Here is a 17,414-nt window from a genome sequence, read left to right as displayed (position 1 = left end):
CTGTTCACCCTACATAGTGCACTACAGAGCTATATGGGACTAGGTCAAAAGCAGTAAAAGATAGGGAATAGGATGCTGTTGTGGACGCACAACCTACAGCTACAGAACTTCCACACTACACAATGTGACACCAATGAAATACACTTTTAAATCCCCAAAACGTTTCAGCCTAAACTTTATATTGCTGTCCGTCTTCTTCGGTTTAAAATGACAGAACACTGACAGACCAGACAGTCAGAGGAACTTCACGGGACGATGAGGATTGCTTCACGGGAGTGAAGATGAGATTTGCTTCAGGGGAGTGAAGATGAGGATTGCTTCAGGGGAGTGAAGATGAGGATTGCTTCACGGGAGTGAAGATGAGATTTGCTTCAGGGGAGTGAAGATGAGGATTGCTTCAGGGGAGTGAAGATGAGGATTGCTTCAGGGGAGTGAAGATGAGGATTGCTTCAGGGGAGTGAAGATGAGGATTGCTTCACGGGACGATGAGGATTGCTTCACGAGAGTGAAGATGAGGATTGCTTCACGGGAGTGAAGGTAGAACAGAGCGTCATACTGTAGGGTCAGGCTTTTGTTCCAGCCCTGCACTAACACACCCAATCAGCTAATCATGGTCCAGACCAAAGTGTGTTAGTGCAGGGCTGTAATAAAAGCTTGCACAGCCAGGAAGTAACCCTGAAGGAGCTGAGCAGGAGACTCCTGATGAGTAAGTACAGCTGTGATCTTGTTGGCTCAGGTAACTACAGATCAGCGTACCAGCACACGCCGAGAAAATAAATCTGACCAGGCAACAAACAAACAAAAACAGAGCAAAGGGAATTCAGCTTTCAGTAGTTCTCATATTTATAAAACCAAAAGGTCAGCGGAAAAGGATTTTATTCTAGAGTTAGTGCTGCTGGAGACCTAGTGATATTGTACCAACATATTAATGATAGCCCAGTGAAGCTTACTGTAGGAAGTGCACATCTTATCCCCAAAGACTGGCTGAAGAGAGTTACGCTATTTACAAATGGCCCCCTATTCCCTTTATAGGGCCCATAGGGCTCTGGTCAAAAGTAGTGCACTATATAGGGAACAGGGTGCATTTGGGACACAACCCTTCTCTCCTGCCATGGGCCCGGTCTCCCTATTGGAGAATAGTCCAAGCAAGAGTTTTAAAATGAAAAACAGGAAAGAAGAGCACCAGTAACACAGAATTAACACAGGTTAAAACAGGTTAACACAGGTTAACACAGGTTAACACAGGTTAACACAGGTTAACACAGGTTAACACAGGTTAACACAGGGTTAACACAGGGTTAACACAGGTTAAAACAGGTTAACACAGGTTTAACACAGGGTTAACACAGGTTAACACAGGTTAACACAGGTTAACACAGGTTAAAACAGGTTAACACAGGTTTAACACAGGGTTAACACAGGTTAACACAGGTTAACACAGGTTAACACAGGTTTAACACAGGGTTAACACAGGTTAACACAGGTTAAAACAGGTTAAAACAGGGTTAACACAGGTTAACACAGGTTAAAACAGGTTAACACAGGTTAAAACAGGTTAACACAGGTTAACACAGGTTAAAACAGGTTAACACAGGTTAAAACAGGTTAAAACAGGTTAACACAGGTTAACACAGGTTAACACAGGTTAAAACAGGTTAACACAGGTTAACACAGGTTAAAACAGGTTTAACACAGGTTAACACAGGGTTAACACAGGGTTAACACAGGTTAACACAGGTTAACACAGGTTAACACAGGTTAACACAGGTTAAAACAGGTTAACACAGGTTAACACAGGTTAACACAGGTTAACACAGGTTAACACAGGTTAAAACAGGTTAAAACAGGTTTAACACAGGTTAACACAGGTTAAAACAGGTTTAACACAGGGTTAACACAGGTTAACACAGGTTAACACAGGTTAAAACAGGTTTAACACAGGGTTAACACAGGTTAAAACAGGTTAACACAGGTTAACACAGGTTAAAACAGGTTTAACACAGGTTAACACAGGTTAAAACAGGTTTAACACAGGTTAACACAGGTTAACACAGGTTAACACAGGTTAAAACAGGTTAACACAGGTTAAAACAGGTTTAACACAGGTTAACACAGGTTAACACAGGTTAACACAGGTTAAAACAGGTTTAACACAGGGTTAACACAGGTTAAAACAGGTTAACACAGGTTAACACAGGTTAAAACAGGTTTAACACAGGGTTAACACAGGTTAACACAGGTTAACACAGGTTAACACAGGTTAACACAGGGTAAAACACAGGTTAACACAGGGTAAAACACAGGTTAAAACAGGTTAAAACAGCCAACACTTTGGATGATTCTTTCTTCTTCTTCTCGATGTCACCGTCTCTTTGGCCGCGTCCCCAACTGTACCCTATTCCTTAAATAGTCCACTACTGTTGAGCAGAGCAGAATGTATGGGCAAGTGTGCACTATGTAGGGAATAGGGTGCCATCTGGGAAATCGGTTCAGTCTGTGCCTGGTATTGTCTCTGGGGGTGATTGGATCCAGGGTATTGTCCCTGTAGGTGGGACTCATGCAGGTAGCTATACGTCCAGGATCTCATCGGCCGTACCTCCGCATCGTAACCTGTAGCGCCCCGTTCTCCAGCTGATGGTGGGGTCCCACAGGGCCGATAGAAAGATCTGGATGGTCATGGACTCTCTGATGAACCAGGCTACAGCGTAGTCCAGTTTGGAGAAGGCCGGCGCACCACCCTGTGAGATCAAATGAAGGAATATTTCGTTCCGGCTACAGCTTTATTCTCCATGTGTCTGTCTCAAGGTACAGGAAGTCGTCGCAACTCGAGTCTCTTGACTTTCGAACATCTCTGGCTCTAGCTAGCACTGGGCTGCACAGATTAAACCTCTCTGGCTCTAGCTAGCACTGGGCTGCACAGATTAAACCTCTCTGGCTCTAGCTAGCACTGGGCTGCACAGATTAAACCTCTCTGGCTCTAGCTAGCACTGGGCTGCACAGATTAAACCTCTCTGGCTCTAGCTAGCACTGGGCTGCACAGATTAAACCTCTCTGGCTCTAGCTAGCACTGGGCTGCACAGATTAAACCTCTCTGGCTCTAGCTAGCACTGGGCTGCACAGATTAAACCTCTCTGGCTCTAGCTAGCACTGGGCTGCACAGATTAAACCTCTCTGGCTCTAGCTAGCACTGGGCTGCACAGATTAAACCTCTCTGGCTCTAGCTAGCACTGGGCTGCACAGATTAAACCTCTCTGGCTCTAGCTAGCACTGGGCTGCACAGATTAAACCTCTCTGGCTCTAGCTAGCACTGGGCTGCACAGATTAAGTGTGACAATGGACAATGTGAAAGCCGCTATTGCGAGCCAGTATAGTGTTAGGAATAGAGAGAACTCCATCCAGTACCTAAACCAGCCTGTGGACTCCTCGAAGCTGGATGTAGTCAGAGATGAACCATACGAGACAGTGTGTGTGTGTGTGTGTACCTGAACTCCTCGGAGCTGGATGTAATCAGAGATGAACCACGCCAGACAGTGGCACATGAAGAAGACCATAATATCCCAGTGGAACACGTGATGTGCTGCCCAGCCAATGATCAGGCTAGCTAGGAAACACTCTGAGATGGGCTCACAGACGGTGGCGGGGAGCATGTTGATACGAAGCTTGGCCCATCTGAGAGGGAGGAACAGACAGCATAGTAGAAACTGAAGAATTTTCCCCCAAATGTAGCAGGCCAGTCAGTGGACTTCAAATGGACTACTAAGAGACGAATACAACAACTAAATCAACATGCTGATATAAACTAGAACAATGTGTTGAAATCAGTTCCTGGAGGGCTGTGTCTGCTGTGGTCTTCACGCATCCATCAAGTCCAAAGAAGAGCAAAATCACACAGACCCGTGGTCCTCCAGGGAACTGTGTTCCCACAGACCCGTGGCCCCCCAGGGAACTCAGTTCCCACAGACCCGTGGCCCCCCAGGGAACTCAGTTCCCACAGACCCGTGGCCCCCCAGGGAACTCAGTTCCCACAGACCCGTGGCCCCCAGGGAACTCAGTTCCCACAGACCCGTGGCCCCCAGGGAACTCAGTTCCCACAGACCCGTGGCCCCCAGGGAACTCAGTTCCCACAGACCCGTGGCCCCCAGGGAACTCAGTTCCCACAGACCCGTGCCCCCAGGGAACTCAGTTCCCCCCCAGGGAACTCAGTTCCCACAGACCCGTGGCCCCCAGGGAACTCAGTTCCCACAGACCCGTGGCCCCCAGGGAACTCAGTTCCCACAGACCCGTGGCCCCCAGGGAACTCAGTTCCCACAGACCCGTGGCCCCCAGGGAACTCAGTTCCCACAGACCCGTGGCCCCCAGGGAACTCAGTTCCCACAGACCCGTGGCCCCCCAGGGAACTCAGTTCCCACAGACCCGTGGCCCCCAGGGAACTCAGTTCCCACAGACCCGTGGCCCCCAGGGAACTCAGTTCCCACAGACCCGTGGCCCCCAGGGAACTCAGTTCCCACAGACCCGTGGCCCCCAGGGAACTCAGTTCCCACAGACCCGTGGCCCCCAGGGAACTCAGTTCCCACAGACCCGTGGCCCCCAGGGAACTCAGTTCCCACAGACCCGTGGCCCCCCAGGGAACTCAGTTTGACACCCCTGCTCTAGAACAATGGGTGTGTGAGACACTTTATAGCTCTGGGTCTTCCACTATGAGATACGGGGACAAACACAAAGCCCTGATGGCTTACCTGATCATTCGGGACTGGAACTGAGCAATCGAATAGGACCCAGAGTTCTGCATGGCTACCTGTGTTGCCATGGAGAACTTCCATCCCCTATGAGAAAAGGGAGGGACAAAGGAAACAGTGAGCCTTCAGTTAAAAAGGGAAGTTCAAGTTGCAATCACTCCCATTGATTGTCAGCTGGCAGTGGTTTGGGTTAAATTAGCTTGCGTTTCTAGTGTTGGTTTACAGAAAACTGACTGTGGATTACAGTTTGTCGAGGCCTATTCAGGGTGAGGAGCCTTCATCATGGACTTCCCGTTTAACACCTATAGTGGGACCTGGACCACAGCCATACACCATTTGTTTTCAGGGTAGCCCAATTGAGACCAGGGTCTCATTCCAATGGAAGCGCATCAATAAACCATAGCACAGCATGATCAATTACTGATGTTTAGTGGCACGATAATCAATAAAACAGGCCACCGTGTTGGGGGAGGACGAGAGGCGGGCCACCGTGTTGAGGGAGGACGAGAGACGGGCCACCGTGTTGGGGCAGGACGAGAGACGGGCCACCGTGTTGGGGCAGGACGAGAGACGGGCCACCGTGTTGGGGCAGGACGAGAGACGGGCCACCGTGTTGGGGCAGGACGAGAGACGGGCCACCGTGTTGGGGCAGGACGAGAGACGGGCCACCGTGTTGGGGCAGGACGAGAGACGGGCCACCGTGTTGGGGCAGGACGAGAGACGGGCCACCGTGTTGGGGCAGGACGAGAGACGGGCCACCGTGTTGGGGCAGGACGAGAGACGGGCCACCGTGTTGGGGCAGGACGAGAGACGGGCCACCGTGTTGGGGCAGGACGAGAGGCGGGCCACCGTGTTGGGGAGGACTAGAGACGGGCCACCGTGTTGGGGGAGGACTAGAAGGCAAAGACGTAAACAATAGAACTCCTCCTAGCGTTAACACAGTCGACTCCTCCTAGCGTTAACACAGTCAACTCCTCCTAGCGTTAACACAGTCAACCCCTCCTAGCGTTAAAACGGTCAACGCCTCCTCGCGCTGACACAGTCAACTCCTCCAACCGTTGACACAGTCAACTCCTAGCGTTAACACAGTCAACTCCTCCTAGCGTTAAAACCTCTTAAGTCGACCCCCTACTTTTTCGAACATTCTGTTAAAAATCGCGCAACATTTCGGCGTACTGCTACTCATGCCAGGAATAGTATATGCATATGATTCGTATGTGTGGATAGAAAACACTCTCACGTTTCTAAAACTGGTTAAATCACCGCTGTGACTATAACAGAGTGTCTGTTTCTTCGAAAAGCGCAAGAAAAACTGATCACTGAAAACTGAAAAAAGTATTCATGCGCCACTTGCATGTATTGTTTAAGGGGCACGAAATTAAATGGGGCCGAGATTGCAAGTCCTACAGCTTCCACACGATGTCACCAGTCTTTTCAATTGCCTTCTCGTTGTTTCTTGGTCAAACGAGGAAGAGAGACCACTTGTCTCCGACAGGAAGTTTTGGAAGAGAGATTTCGGAAGATGATTTGAAATCGTGGAGCTATTGAATACACATCGCCCCGTGATCAATTTGATAGATTATTAACATTTACTAATACCTAAAGTTGGATTACAAAAGTATTTCGAAGTGTTTTGTGAAAGTTTATCGTCAAGTTTTTTAATTTAAAAAAATGACGTAGCGTTTTGAAACTGTGTTTTTTTCTGAATCACAGTTTCCATAGATGGATATTTTGGGTATATTTGGACCGATTTAATAGAAAAAAAGACCCAATAGTGATGTTTATGGGACATATAGGAGTGCCAACAAAGAAGCTCGTCCAAGATAATGAAAGTTTTATATTTTATTTCTGCTATTTGTGTAGCGCCGGCTACGCTAATTCTTTTGTTTACGTCGCCTTCAGGTATTTCGGGGTGTTGCATGCTATCAGATAATAGCTTCTCATGCTTTCGCCGAAAAGCATTTTAATAATCTGACTTGTTGGCTAGATTCACAACGAGTGTAGCTTTAATTCAGTACCCTGCATGTGTGTTTTGATGAACGTTTGAGTTTTAACGAGTGCTATTAGCATTTGGCGTAGCGCATTTGCATTTGCTGATGGCTAGATGAGACGTCTGCGTCTCGGGTCGACGCAAGAGGTTAACTCAGTCAACTCCTCCTAGCGGTAACAAGGAAGATAAAGTAATGACTGCACCTGTCAGCGATAGCCTTCGCCATGAAGTAGTCCTCAGCGATGTATTGAGCGAAGGCGATCAGCCCTCCAGCCTGGTCCAGGATATCTTTTCTCATTAGACAGGACATTCCGGTCACACACTTAATACCCGTCACATTGGCTGAGATGTAGGAGCGCGGGTGGGACGTGCCAAAATACACCTGTTAGGAAATGGAGGTAGATTACTGGTAGGACAGATTACAGATCAATGAGACAGTCCTAAGACCCCTAGGGATAATCAATTAGATTCAGCCGCGGGCCGATTCTTTCTTGAGTGGATGGTCAGGTGGCTGGATCATAATTACAAATAATTGGTAGACTGCAAATTGTCTGCAATGTGGCCAAACAGATATAATATTTAACTAAAACATAATCACATTACATTTGTATACAATCACAAACTCGGCAAAAAAAGAAAATGTCCCTTTTTCAGGATGGCAACAACAACGGCCCGAGTTACACCAGGAACATACATTCCCTCCATGAGTTCTCAGACTGTCTGCAATAGGCTGAAAGAGGCTGGACTGAGGGCTTGTAGGCCTGTTGTAAGGCAGGTTCTCACCAGTGTCATGACGTTGGCCTCTTTGGATATAGCAAGCCCATCCCCCTCTCCCTGCCTCCCCCTTGCCTCCTTCAACTAGGCTGCTGTGGTCAAGAGAGAGGTCGTAAATTCCTGAGAAGGACCTCAGGACACACAGTTATAGAGAACTCACAGAACTTGAGGTATGAACAAATGTCATGTTCCGGAGAAAGTATAAAAGATAGTTGAAGAATCCAGCTACGAACTGGTCCGTTTGTCACAACTTGGGAAGCTCATGGGAGACGGTGTGGCCACATTACCATAACGCTGTTTATATAATAGCCCCAGGTATGAGGTTTACATCTAATTGTTGTATAAGATGAATGAGTGAGTATGATACTGTTTACACAATTTTTCAATGTGATATTGGACCGTTTAATGAAGGAAAACTCAAAATGGGAATTGGATTTGAACTAAAATCAGAGGACCGCCCCTGAGCCCAGTTAGGGTAAGACATCCTGGGACAGCCCTCTTCTGCCATTCTGAATAAAACTCAACTTTGGGAAATTATCAACAGACCATGTTTTTCTCCATTAGGAGGGGGACTAAAGGTTGCAGACCATTGCTGAATCTTTTAACCATACCACGTGGTTAAACTCTTAGACTATCGATACCGACAGAATAAGAACAAGTCAATACTAATTATTAGTCTGCAGCTAGGAATTCGGTATCATTGAACGCGAAGAACAACAACCGCCGAAACACCCATTCTATAACGAATGTCACTCTGAACAACCCCCTCTAACCACAACCGAGAGAGAGAGGGAGAGAGACGGACAAATCTACAAAATAAATGAACTTTTCACCAGCGATCAAGACGACACACTGAGCGTAAATATATATATTGATTGCAATTGTTTCCGACTGAGTGAGCGTTCATGTGTAAGGATTAGCATTTCAATTGTTATAGTTATCACCTTGTAGTGACTTCTCAGTCGACCCCCACATCCCCTTTTGTCTAACAAGCTGCCATGCCGGTTCAACCCACTAGGGCACATCCTCCTATCACCACATTTACCTTGTTTGTTTATGCATTTCTGTGAATTACTTATTTAGTAATAAATAAATGATTTAAGACAATTTGATGTATGGATGACTCATAGTGAAGACTGGGTTCATGCAGATAACCAACAATTTACGACGTTTGGAATGAGACTAACGTGAGGTAAAGCAAATAATTCATTAATTCGAAGACTAATTGATCAGATAAAATATCAGAAAAGTTATTTTAGGAAATGATAACTTTGTAATCTGAATATTTTTCCTTGGTGCCCCGACTTCCTAGTTAATTAGTTACGTGACTAATCAGTTGATCGCATAGTAACTAATTACAGAGAATCTTTGATAAAAAACTATCAGTCTTCAGTTAATGATAGTACAGACACGACACCAGGCAGGTTCACACCAGACATCACAGGCAACATTGTCGCCTAGGGGCACAAACCCACCGTTGAGTCGCAGTTTTGTCTCACCAGGTGATGGTCGGATTCGCGTTTATCGTCGAAGGAATGAGCCTAACACCGAGGCCTGTAATCTGGAGCGGGATCAATTTGACGATGGAGGGTCCGTCATGGTCTGGAGCGGTGTGTCACAACATCATCGGACTGAGCTTGTTGTCAATGCAGGCAATCTTACAGGGAAGACATCCTCCTCCCTCATGTGGTACCCTTCCTGCAGGCTCATCCTGACATGACCCTCCAGCATGACAATGCCACCAGCCATACTGCTTGTTTTGTGCGTGAATTCCTGCAACACAGGAATGTCAGTGTTCTGTCATGGCCAGCGAAGAGCCCGGATCTCAATCCCATTGAGCACGTCTGGGACCTGTTGGATCAAAGGGTGAGGGCTAGGGCCATTCCCTCCAGAAATGTCTGGGAACTTGCAGGTGTCTTGGTGGAAGAGTAGGGTAACATCTCACAGCAAGAACTGGCAAATCTGGTGCAGTCCATGAGGAGGAGATGCACTGCAGTCCTTAATGCAGCTGGTGGCCACACCAGATACTGACTGTTACTTTTGATTTTGACCCCCTCTTTGTTCAGGCACACATTATTCAATTTCTGTTAGTCACATGTCTGTGGAACTTGTTCGGTTTATGTCTCAGTTATTGAATCTTATGTTCATACAAATATTTACACATGTTAATAAGTTTGCTGAAAATAAACGAAGTTGACAGTTTCTTTTTTTGCCCAGTTTATATATCTCTATAATGCGTGGGACTACTTTGGAAAACATTTTCAAAATCACTGGTGTTTTTAGACTTATGTCCATCTCACCAAAAAACAAGTAAATATTTGTTTTGCTCAGAAAACACAGATTTTAAAAAATCCCGCCAGTTGGGGAACCCTGTCCTAGAACTTGCCCAAGTACACCTGACAAAAAAAATACATATACAATACCAGTCAAAAGTTTGGACACAAGGGTTTTTATTTTTTACTATTTCTACATTGTAGAATAATAGTGACGACATCAAAACTATGAAATAACACAAATGGAATCATGTGGTAAACAAATCAATGTTATATTTGAGATTCTTCAAAGTAGCCACACTTTGCCTTGATGACAGCTTTGTACACTCTTGGCACTTTCTCAACCAGCTTCATAAGGTAGTCACCTGGAATGCATTTCAATAAACAGGTGTGCCTAGTTAAATGTTAATTTGTGGAATTTCCTTAATGCATTTCAACCAATCAGTTGTGTTGTGATAGGGTAGGGGTGGTATACAGAAGATAGTTGTATTTGGTAAAAGGCCAAGTCCATATTATGACAAGAATATTATGACAAGAACAGCTCAAATAAGCTAAGAGAAATGACAGTCCATCATTACTTTAAGGCATGAATGTCAGTCCATCCAGAAAATGTAAAGAACTTTGAAAGTTTCTTTTAGTGCAGTCGCAAAAACCATCAATCGCTATGATGAAACTGGCTCTCACGAGGACCTCCACAGGAAAGAGGCTCTCACGAGGACCGCCACAGGAAAGAGGCTCTCACGAGGACCGCCACAGGAAAGAGGCTCTCACGAGGACCGCCACAGGAAAGAGGCTCTCACGAGGACCGCCACAGGAAAGAGGCTCTCACGAGGACCGCCACAGGAAAGAGGCTCTCACGAGGACCGCCACAGGAAAGAGGCTCTCACGAGGACCGCCACAGGAAAGAGGCTCTCACGAGGACCACCACAGGAAAGAGGCTCTCACGAGGACCACCACAGGAAAGAGGACCGCCACCATATAACTCCATTTTGTTTGTAGCTACATCTTGTTCGGCCAGTGTTGTCAAGTCACTCTGGTTCACACTGACTGTGGCGTGTTGCAGAAAGTAGCCCTTCACAACTTTATCCAACTGATCTGTCGCCTGCTACAGGCAGGGCATAGCCCATCACAACTTTATCCAACTGATCTGTCGCCTGCTACATTCAGGGCATAGCCCATCACAACTTTATCCAACTGATCTGTCGCCTGCTACTTTCAGGGCATAGCCCATCACAACTTTATCCAACTGATCTGTCGCCTGCTACATTCAGGGCATAGCCCATCACAACTTTATCCAACTGATCTGTCGCCTGCTACATTCAGGGCATCAATGTTGTGGAGAAAAGCAGCAAAACAGTTGTCGTTCTCGATGGCTAATGTTATATATTTCAACACCACCACGGTATAAAGGACAATCAACACATACTGAGTAGTGTAGCAGCAAGCCCTGTCTGTAAGGACACTCACCTGTTCTAGTGTAGCAGGAAGCCCTGTCTGCAAGGACACTCACCTGTTCTAGTGTAGCAGGAAGCCCTGTCTGCAAGGACACTCACCTGTTCTAGTGTAGCAGGAAGCCCTGTCTGTAAGAACACTCACCTGTTCTAGTGTAGCAGCGAAGCCCTGTCTGTCGGCCACGTAGGGAAGGCCATGGACTAACCCCACCTTCTCCGTCATCTGATAGGCCATATCCGTCAGGGTGTCCGGTTTCACTGGCAAGTAAGAGGACAGGATTGGCTAATCAATCAATAATTGTCACCAAAAGCTTTTACAAATCAGGAAATGGGATAAAATAACTTATCATGGGCAAAGTATTTAATCCAACAGCAGTATTTGAATCAAATAGTGTAAGTAGAGCAATCAAAGCCTGATGATCTACAGTTGAAGTCAGAAGTTTACATACACTTGGAATCATTAAGGTTGGAGTCATTAAGTTTTTCAAAAACTTCACAAATGTATTGTTAACAGACTATAGTTTTGGCAAGTTGGTTAGGACATCTACTTCGCATGACACAAGGAATTTTTCCAACAATTGTTTACAGACAGATTATTTCACTGTATCACAATTCGAGTGCGTCAGAAGTTTACATACACTAAGTTGACTGTGCCTTTTAACAGCTTGGAAAATTCCAGAAAATGATGTCATGGCTTTAGAAGCTTCTGATAGGCTAATTGAAATCATTTGAGTCAATTGGAGGTGTACCTGTGGATGTATTTCAAGGTCTACCTTCCAACTCAGTGCCTCTTTGCTTGACATCATGGGAAAATCAAAAGAAATCAGCCAAGACCTCAGAAAAATAATTGTAGACCTTCACAAGTCTGGTTCATCCTCGGGAGTAATTTACAAATGCCTGAAGGTACCACGTTCATCTGTACAAACAATAGTATGCAAGAATAAACACCATGGGACAACGCAGCCGTCATACTGCTCAGGAAGGAGACGTGTTCTGTCTCCTAGAGATGGATGTACTTTGGGCGAAAAGTGCAAATCAATCCATGAACAACAGCAAAGGACCTTGTGAAGATGCTGGAGGAAACAGGTACAAAAGTATCTATATCCACAGTAAAACAAGTCATATATCGACGTAACCTGAAAGGCCGCTCAGCAAGGAAGAAGCCAGTGCTCCAAAACCGCCAGACTACGTTTTGCAACTGCTCATGGGGACAAATATAGTACTTTTTGGAGAAATGTCCTCTGGTCTGATGAAACATAAATAGAACTGTTTGGTCATAATGACCGTCGTCATGTTTGGAGGAAAAAGGGGTATGCTTGCAAGCCGAAGAACACCATCCCAACCGTGAAGCACAGGGGTGGCAGCATCATGTTGTGGGGGTGCTTTGCTGCAGGAGGGACTGGTGCACTTCACAAAATAGATGGCAAATGATGTGGATATATTGAAGCAACATCTCAAGATGGTCGCAAATGGGTCTTCCAAATGGACAATGACCCCAAGCATACTTACAAAGTTGTGTCAAAATAGCTTAAGGTCAACAAAGTCAAGGTATTGGAGTGGCCATCACAAAGCCCTGACCTCAATCCTATAGAAAATGTGTGGGCAGACCTCAAAAAGCATGTAGCTCGAGGAGGCCTTCCAACCTGACTCAGTTACACCAGCTCTGTCAGGAGGAATGGGCCAAAATTCACCCAACTTATTGTGGGAAGCTTGTGGAAGGCTACCCGAAACACTTGACCCAAGTTAAACAATTTAAAAGGCGATGCTACCAAATACTAATTGAGTGTATGTAAACTTCTGACCCACTGGGAAAGTGATGAAAGAAATAAAAGCTGAAATAAATCATTCTCTCTACTATTATTCTGACATTTCACATTCTTAAAATAAAGTGGTGATCCTAACTGACCTAAGACAGGGAATTTTTACTAGGATTAAATGTCAGGAATTGTGAAAAACAGAGTTTACATGTATTTGGCTAAGGTGTATGTAAACTTCCCACTTCAACTGTTGGTTCAAGGTTCAAAACTAGAGCTGAATGGAACCTCCATTATCTAATGGGAAACACATCAGCCCTAGGGATAAGACACACATCAGCCCTAGCGATAAGACACACATCAGCCCTAGCGATAAGACACACATCAGCCCTAGGGATAAGACACACATCAGCCCTAGGGATAAGACACACATCAGCCCTAGGGATAAGACACACATCAGCCCTAGGGATAAGACACACATCAGCCCTAGGGATAAGACACACATCAGCCCTAGGGATAAGACACACATCAGCCCTAGGGATAAGACACACATCAGCCCTAGGGATAAGACACACATCAGCCCTAGGGATAAGACACACATCAGCCCTAGGGATAAGACACACATCAGCCCTAGGGATAAGACACACATCAGCCCTAGGGATAAGACACACATCAGCCCTAGGGATAAGACACACATCAGCCCTAGGGATAAGACACACATCAGCCCTAGGGATAAGACACACATCAGCCCTAGGGATAAGACACACATCAGCCCTAGGGATAAGACACACATCAGCCCTAGGGATAAGACACACATCAGCCCTAGCGATAAGACACACATCAGCCCTAGCGATAAGACACACATCAGCCCTAGGGATAAGACACACATCAGCCCTAGCGATAAGACACACATCAGCCCTAGCGATAAGACACACATCAGCCCTAGGGATAAGAATGATGAAATTGGAGTAAGAATACGTCCCAAATGGCACCCTATTCCCTATGCAGTGCACTACTATTGACCAGGGTAGTGCACTGTGTAGGGAATAGGGCACCATTTGGGACAGAATGTTTGTTTCCTACCTCGTATTCCGCTGTCACAAATCCACACCAGGCCATGCTTTGCCCCCTCATAACCTGGCATCAGGTTATTAATCTTTGGGTTGATGCCAACCTTCTTCCCTCCTGGAATGGAAACAAACAACGTCAGCTTTGTGGCCTGAGGTGTCCCAGCCATGAAGACAGACTGATCGACAGAGACATTTTCTTCAACCTGTATTCTTTCACTTCCACGTAAAGCAGAAATCCTTCAAATGGGGAAAATACCACTTCCTTTTCCAATATTACAACAAAGGAGTCACAGCGAACAGCGAACACTTGTCTTTAATTCTCTGGCCTCATTGCACATGTGATAGAAGAGCAGAATATGTACTGTAACTTGTGTTACCACGCCGCAACAACACAAAAACAACAGCTGTTTCCTCCTTTAGGATCTCACCTTACAGACAAATAGCATTGGGAGAGGGTCGTCGGTTCAACTAAATGGCCACACCAAACCGTTCAGGGTCGTCTGTTCAACTAAATGGCCACACCAAGCCGTTCAGGGTCGTCTGTTAAACTAAATGGCCACACCAAGCCGTTAGGTCTCTAACCGATGGGCAGAGAGTATAATGGCCACACCAAGCCGTTCAGTCTAACAGATGGGCAGAGAGTATAATGGCCACACCAAGCCTTTCAGTCTAATAGATGGGCAGAGAGTATAATGGCCACACCAAGCCTTTAGGTCTCTAACCGATGGGCAGAGAGTATAATGGCCACACCAAGCCGTTAGGTCTCTAACCGATGGGCAGAGAGTATAATGGCCACACCAAGCCTTTCAGTCTAATAGATGGGCAGAGAGTATAATGGCCACACCAAGCCTTTCAGTCTAATAGATGGGCAGAGAGTATAATGGCCACACCAAGCCTTTCAGTCTAATAGATGGGCAGAGAGTATAATGGCCACACCAAGCCTTTCAGTCTAATAGATGGGCAGAGAGTATAATGGCCACACCAAGCCTTTCAGTCTAATAGATGGGCAGAGAGTATAATGGCCACACCAAGCCTTTCAGTCTAATAGATGGGCAGAGAGTATAATGGCCACACCAAGCCTTTCAGTCTAATAGATGGGCAGAGAGTATAATGGCCACACCAAGCCTTTCAGTCTAATAGATGGGCAGAGAGTATAATGGCCACACCAAGCCTTTCAGGGTCGTCTGTTAAACTAAATGGCCACACCAAGCCGTTAGGTCTCTAACCGATGGGCAGAGAGTATAATGGCCACACCAAGCCTTTCAGGGTCGTCTGTTAAACTAAATGGCCACACCAAGCCGTTAGGTCTCTAACCGATGGGCAGAGAGTATAATGGCCACTCCAAGCCTTTCAGTCTAATAGATGGGCAGAGAGTATAATGGCCACACTAAGCCGTTCAGTCTCTAACAGAGAGTATAATGGCCACACCAAGCCTTTAGGTCTCTAACAGAGAGTATAATGGCCACTCCAAGCCTTTAGGTCTCTAACAGAGAGTATAATGGCCAGTCCAAGCCTTTAGGTCTCTAACAGAGAGTATAATGGCCACTCCAAGCCTTTAGGTCTCTAACAGAGAGTATAATGGCCACACCAAGCCTTTAGGTCTCTAACAGATGGGCAGAGTATAATGGCACACACAAGCCTTTAGGTCTCTAACCGATGGGCAGAGAGTATAATGGCCACACCAAGCCTTTAGGTCTCTAACAGAGAGTATAATGGCCACTCCAAGCCTTTAGGTCTCTAACAGAGAGTATAATGGCCACACCAAGCCTTTAGGTCTCTAACAGATGGGCAGAGAGTATAATGGCCACACCAAGCCTTTGGTCTCTAACAGAAGGGCAGAGAGTATAATGGCCACACCAAGCCTTTAGGTCTCTAACAGATGGGCAGAGAGTATAATGGCCACACCAAGCCTTTAGGTCTCTAACAGATGGGCAGAGAGTATAATGGCCACACCAAGCCTTTAGGTCTCTAACAGATGGGCAGAGAGTATAATGGCCACACCAAGCCTTTAGGTCTCTAACAGAGAGTATAATATAGTCACATTTTGCAACCCTTTAAAAAGCAACAAATCCCTTTGAAAACAGCCTGTGTGGCATCAACATGAGTCAGAAACATTTATTCTAGTGTCAAAATACACTACAAAGTGTAAATAGGATATTTTTGGTCATGAAGTCAGTCTGGTAGAAAACAGAGATTTGAAAATCCGTGCGTCACAAACGGGTAAATGAAGGTTGGGGTTTTATTTGTCCATTTGCTCACTAACATGGAGTGAACAGCTGCTGTGTTGCTCTCTATCCACTAGCACAGACGGTGAGAAAGAACTGCTCAGGAGCTCTGTCTGTTTACACAAGACAACACGGCGTCTCTAGGGTTGCACATTTTGGGGAATACGTAGAGGTGGAAACTTTCCTTGGGAATTAACGGGAATATATGCAAATTAATATTAATACTATTTCAAATTTAGATGTTTTTTTGCATTGGATATATTGTCCATATCATATGGAGACAGAAACAGAAAACTTTAACCTTATAAGTAGACATCATTGCAAATTATTAAATCCTTCCAATAGAAATTTTTAAAACTATTTAGTTATGAACTGAACTTTAATTAAATGAGTTGACTCTTCACATGGGATGATTTCACTGAACAACCAAAGAAAGGGAATATTGAATGATCCCCAATGATCCATCGCATCTCCCAAAAACATTTTCAACATCTGTAAAATGATAGTCTAGAAACTAAAGCTTTGATTGGCTTCCTCTCAGGCTTCCATGTCTTCTCCTGGTGTGTGTGTTCCCAAACAAGGACCACTTGTGCAGTTGATGTTGGTGGGATTTGGAAGATGATGGAGGCAACATGGGAAAGAGCCTCAGATCCACGTGTATGGGCTTCAGGCAGAAGTCTTCACGCTTTTTGATGTATTTCAGAACTGCAGTTTCCTCTGCTTGGAGCAACAGTGAAGTGGGCAGGCCCGAACGGATTTCTTCTCTTACATCTGCAAGCAGAGTCTGAACATCAGACGGGATGGCATCGTCTCCCTCAATCCGTGCAATGGCTACTACTATAGGTTTCAGGCTGCTTACCACTCTCTCCCAAAATATAACATCCAGGAGGATCCTCTTGATGGAGCGGTCCATATTGGCAGACTGTGATATGGCCATTTCTTCCCCTCCAGGAGACTGTGAAACATGATGACAACACCACCCCAACCGGTGTCGCTGGGCAGCTTCAATGTGGTGCTCTTATTCTTCTCACTTTGCTTGGTGAGGTAGATTGCTGCTATAACTTGATGACCCTTCACATTCCTAACCATTTCCTTGGCTCTCTTGTAGGGTGTATCCATTGTTTTCAGTGCCATGATGTCC

The 17,414-nt window shown here is 45.7% G+C and overlaps 1 protein-coding gene across 2 annotated transcripts in view; it reads right to left on the bottom strand.

The window, feature by feature from the left end:
* Positions 1-2,263: 2,263 nt before the first annotated feature.
* Positions 2,264-17,414, bottom strand: part of LOC112219878 (ceramide glucosyltransferase-like) — a 35,399-nt gene continuing 20,248 nt past the window's right edge. Inside the window, exons 4-9 of one of the 2 annotated variants that reach the window (XM_042302773.1) lie at positions 14,062-14,163; positions 11,370-11,482; positions 6,930-7,108; positions 4,737-4,823; positions 3,483-3,669; positions 2,265-2,738 (exon numbers count right to left, since the gene is read on the bottom strand). In XM_042302773.1, the coding sequence (XP_042158707.1) occupies positions 2,568-2,738; positions 3,483-3,669; positions 4,737-4,823; positions 6,930-7,108; positions 11,370-11,482; positions 14,062-14,163 (839 nt within the window). In that variant the 3' untranslated portion in view covers positions 2,265-2,567. Of the gene's footprint in view, positions 2,739-3,482; positions 3,670-4,736; positions 4,824-6,929; positions 7,109-11,369; positions 11,483-14,061; positions 14,164-17,414 lie in introns of both variants that reach the window. The other variant, XM_042302774.1, reaches the window with a different exon arrangement.

Source organism: Oncorhynchus tshawytscha, linkage group LG20 (genome assembly GCF_018296145.1).
Source record: "Oncorhynchus tshawytscha isolate Ot180627B linkage group LG20, Otsh_v2.0, whole genome shotgun sequence".
Lineage (NCBI taxonomy): Eukaryota > Metazoa > Chordata > Actinopteri > Salmoniformes > Salmonidae > Oncorhynchus > Oncorhynchus tshawytscha.
This window is presented reverse-complemented; position numbering and strand designations above follow the sequence as displayed.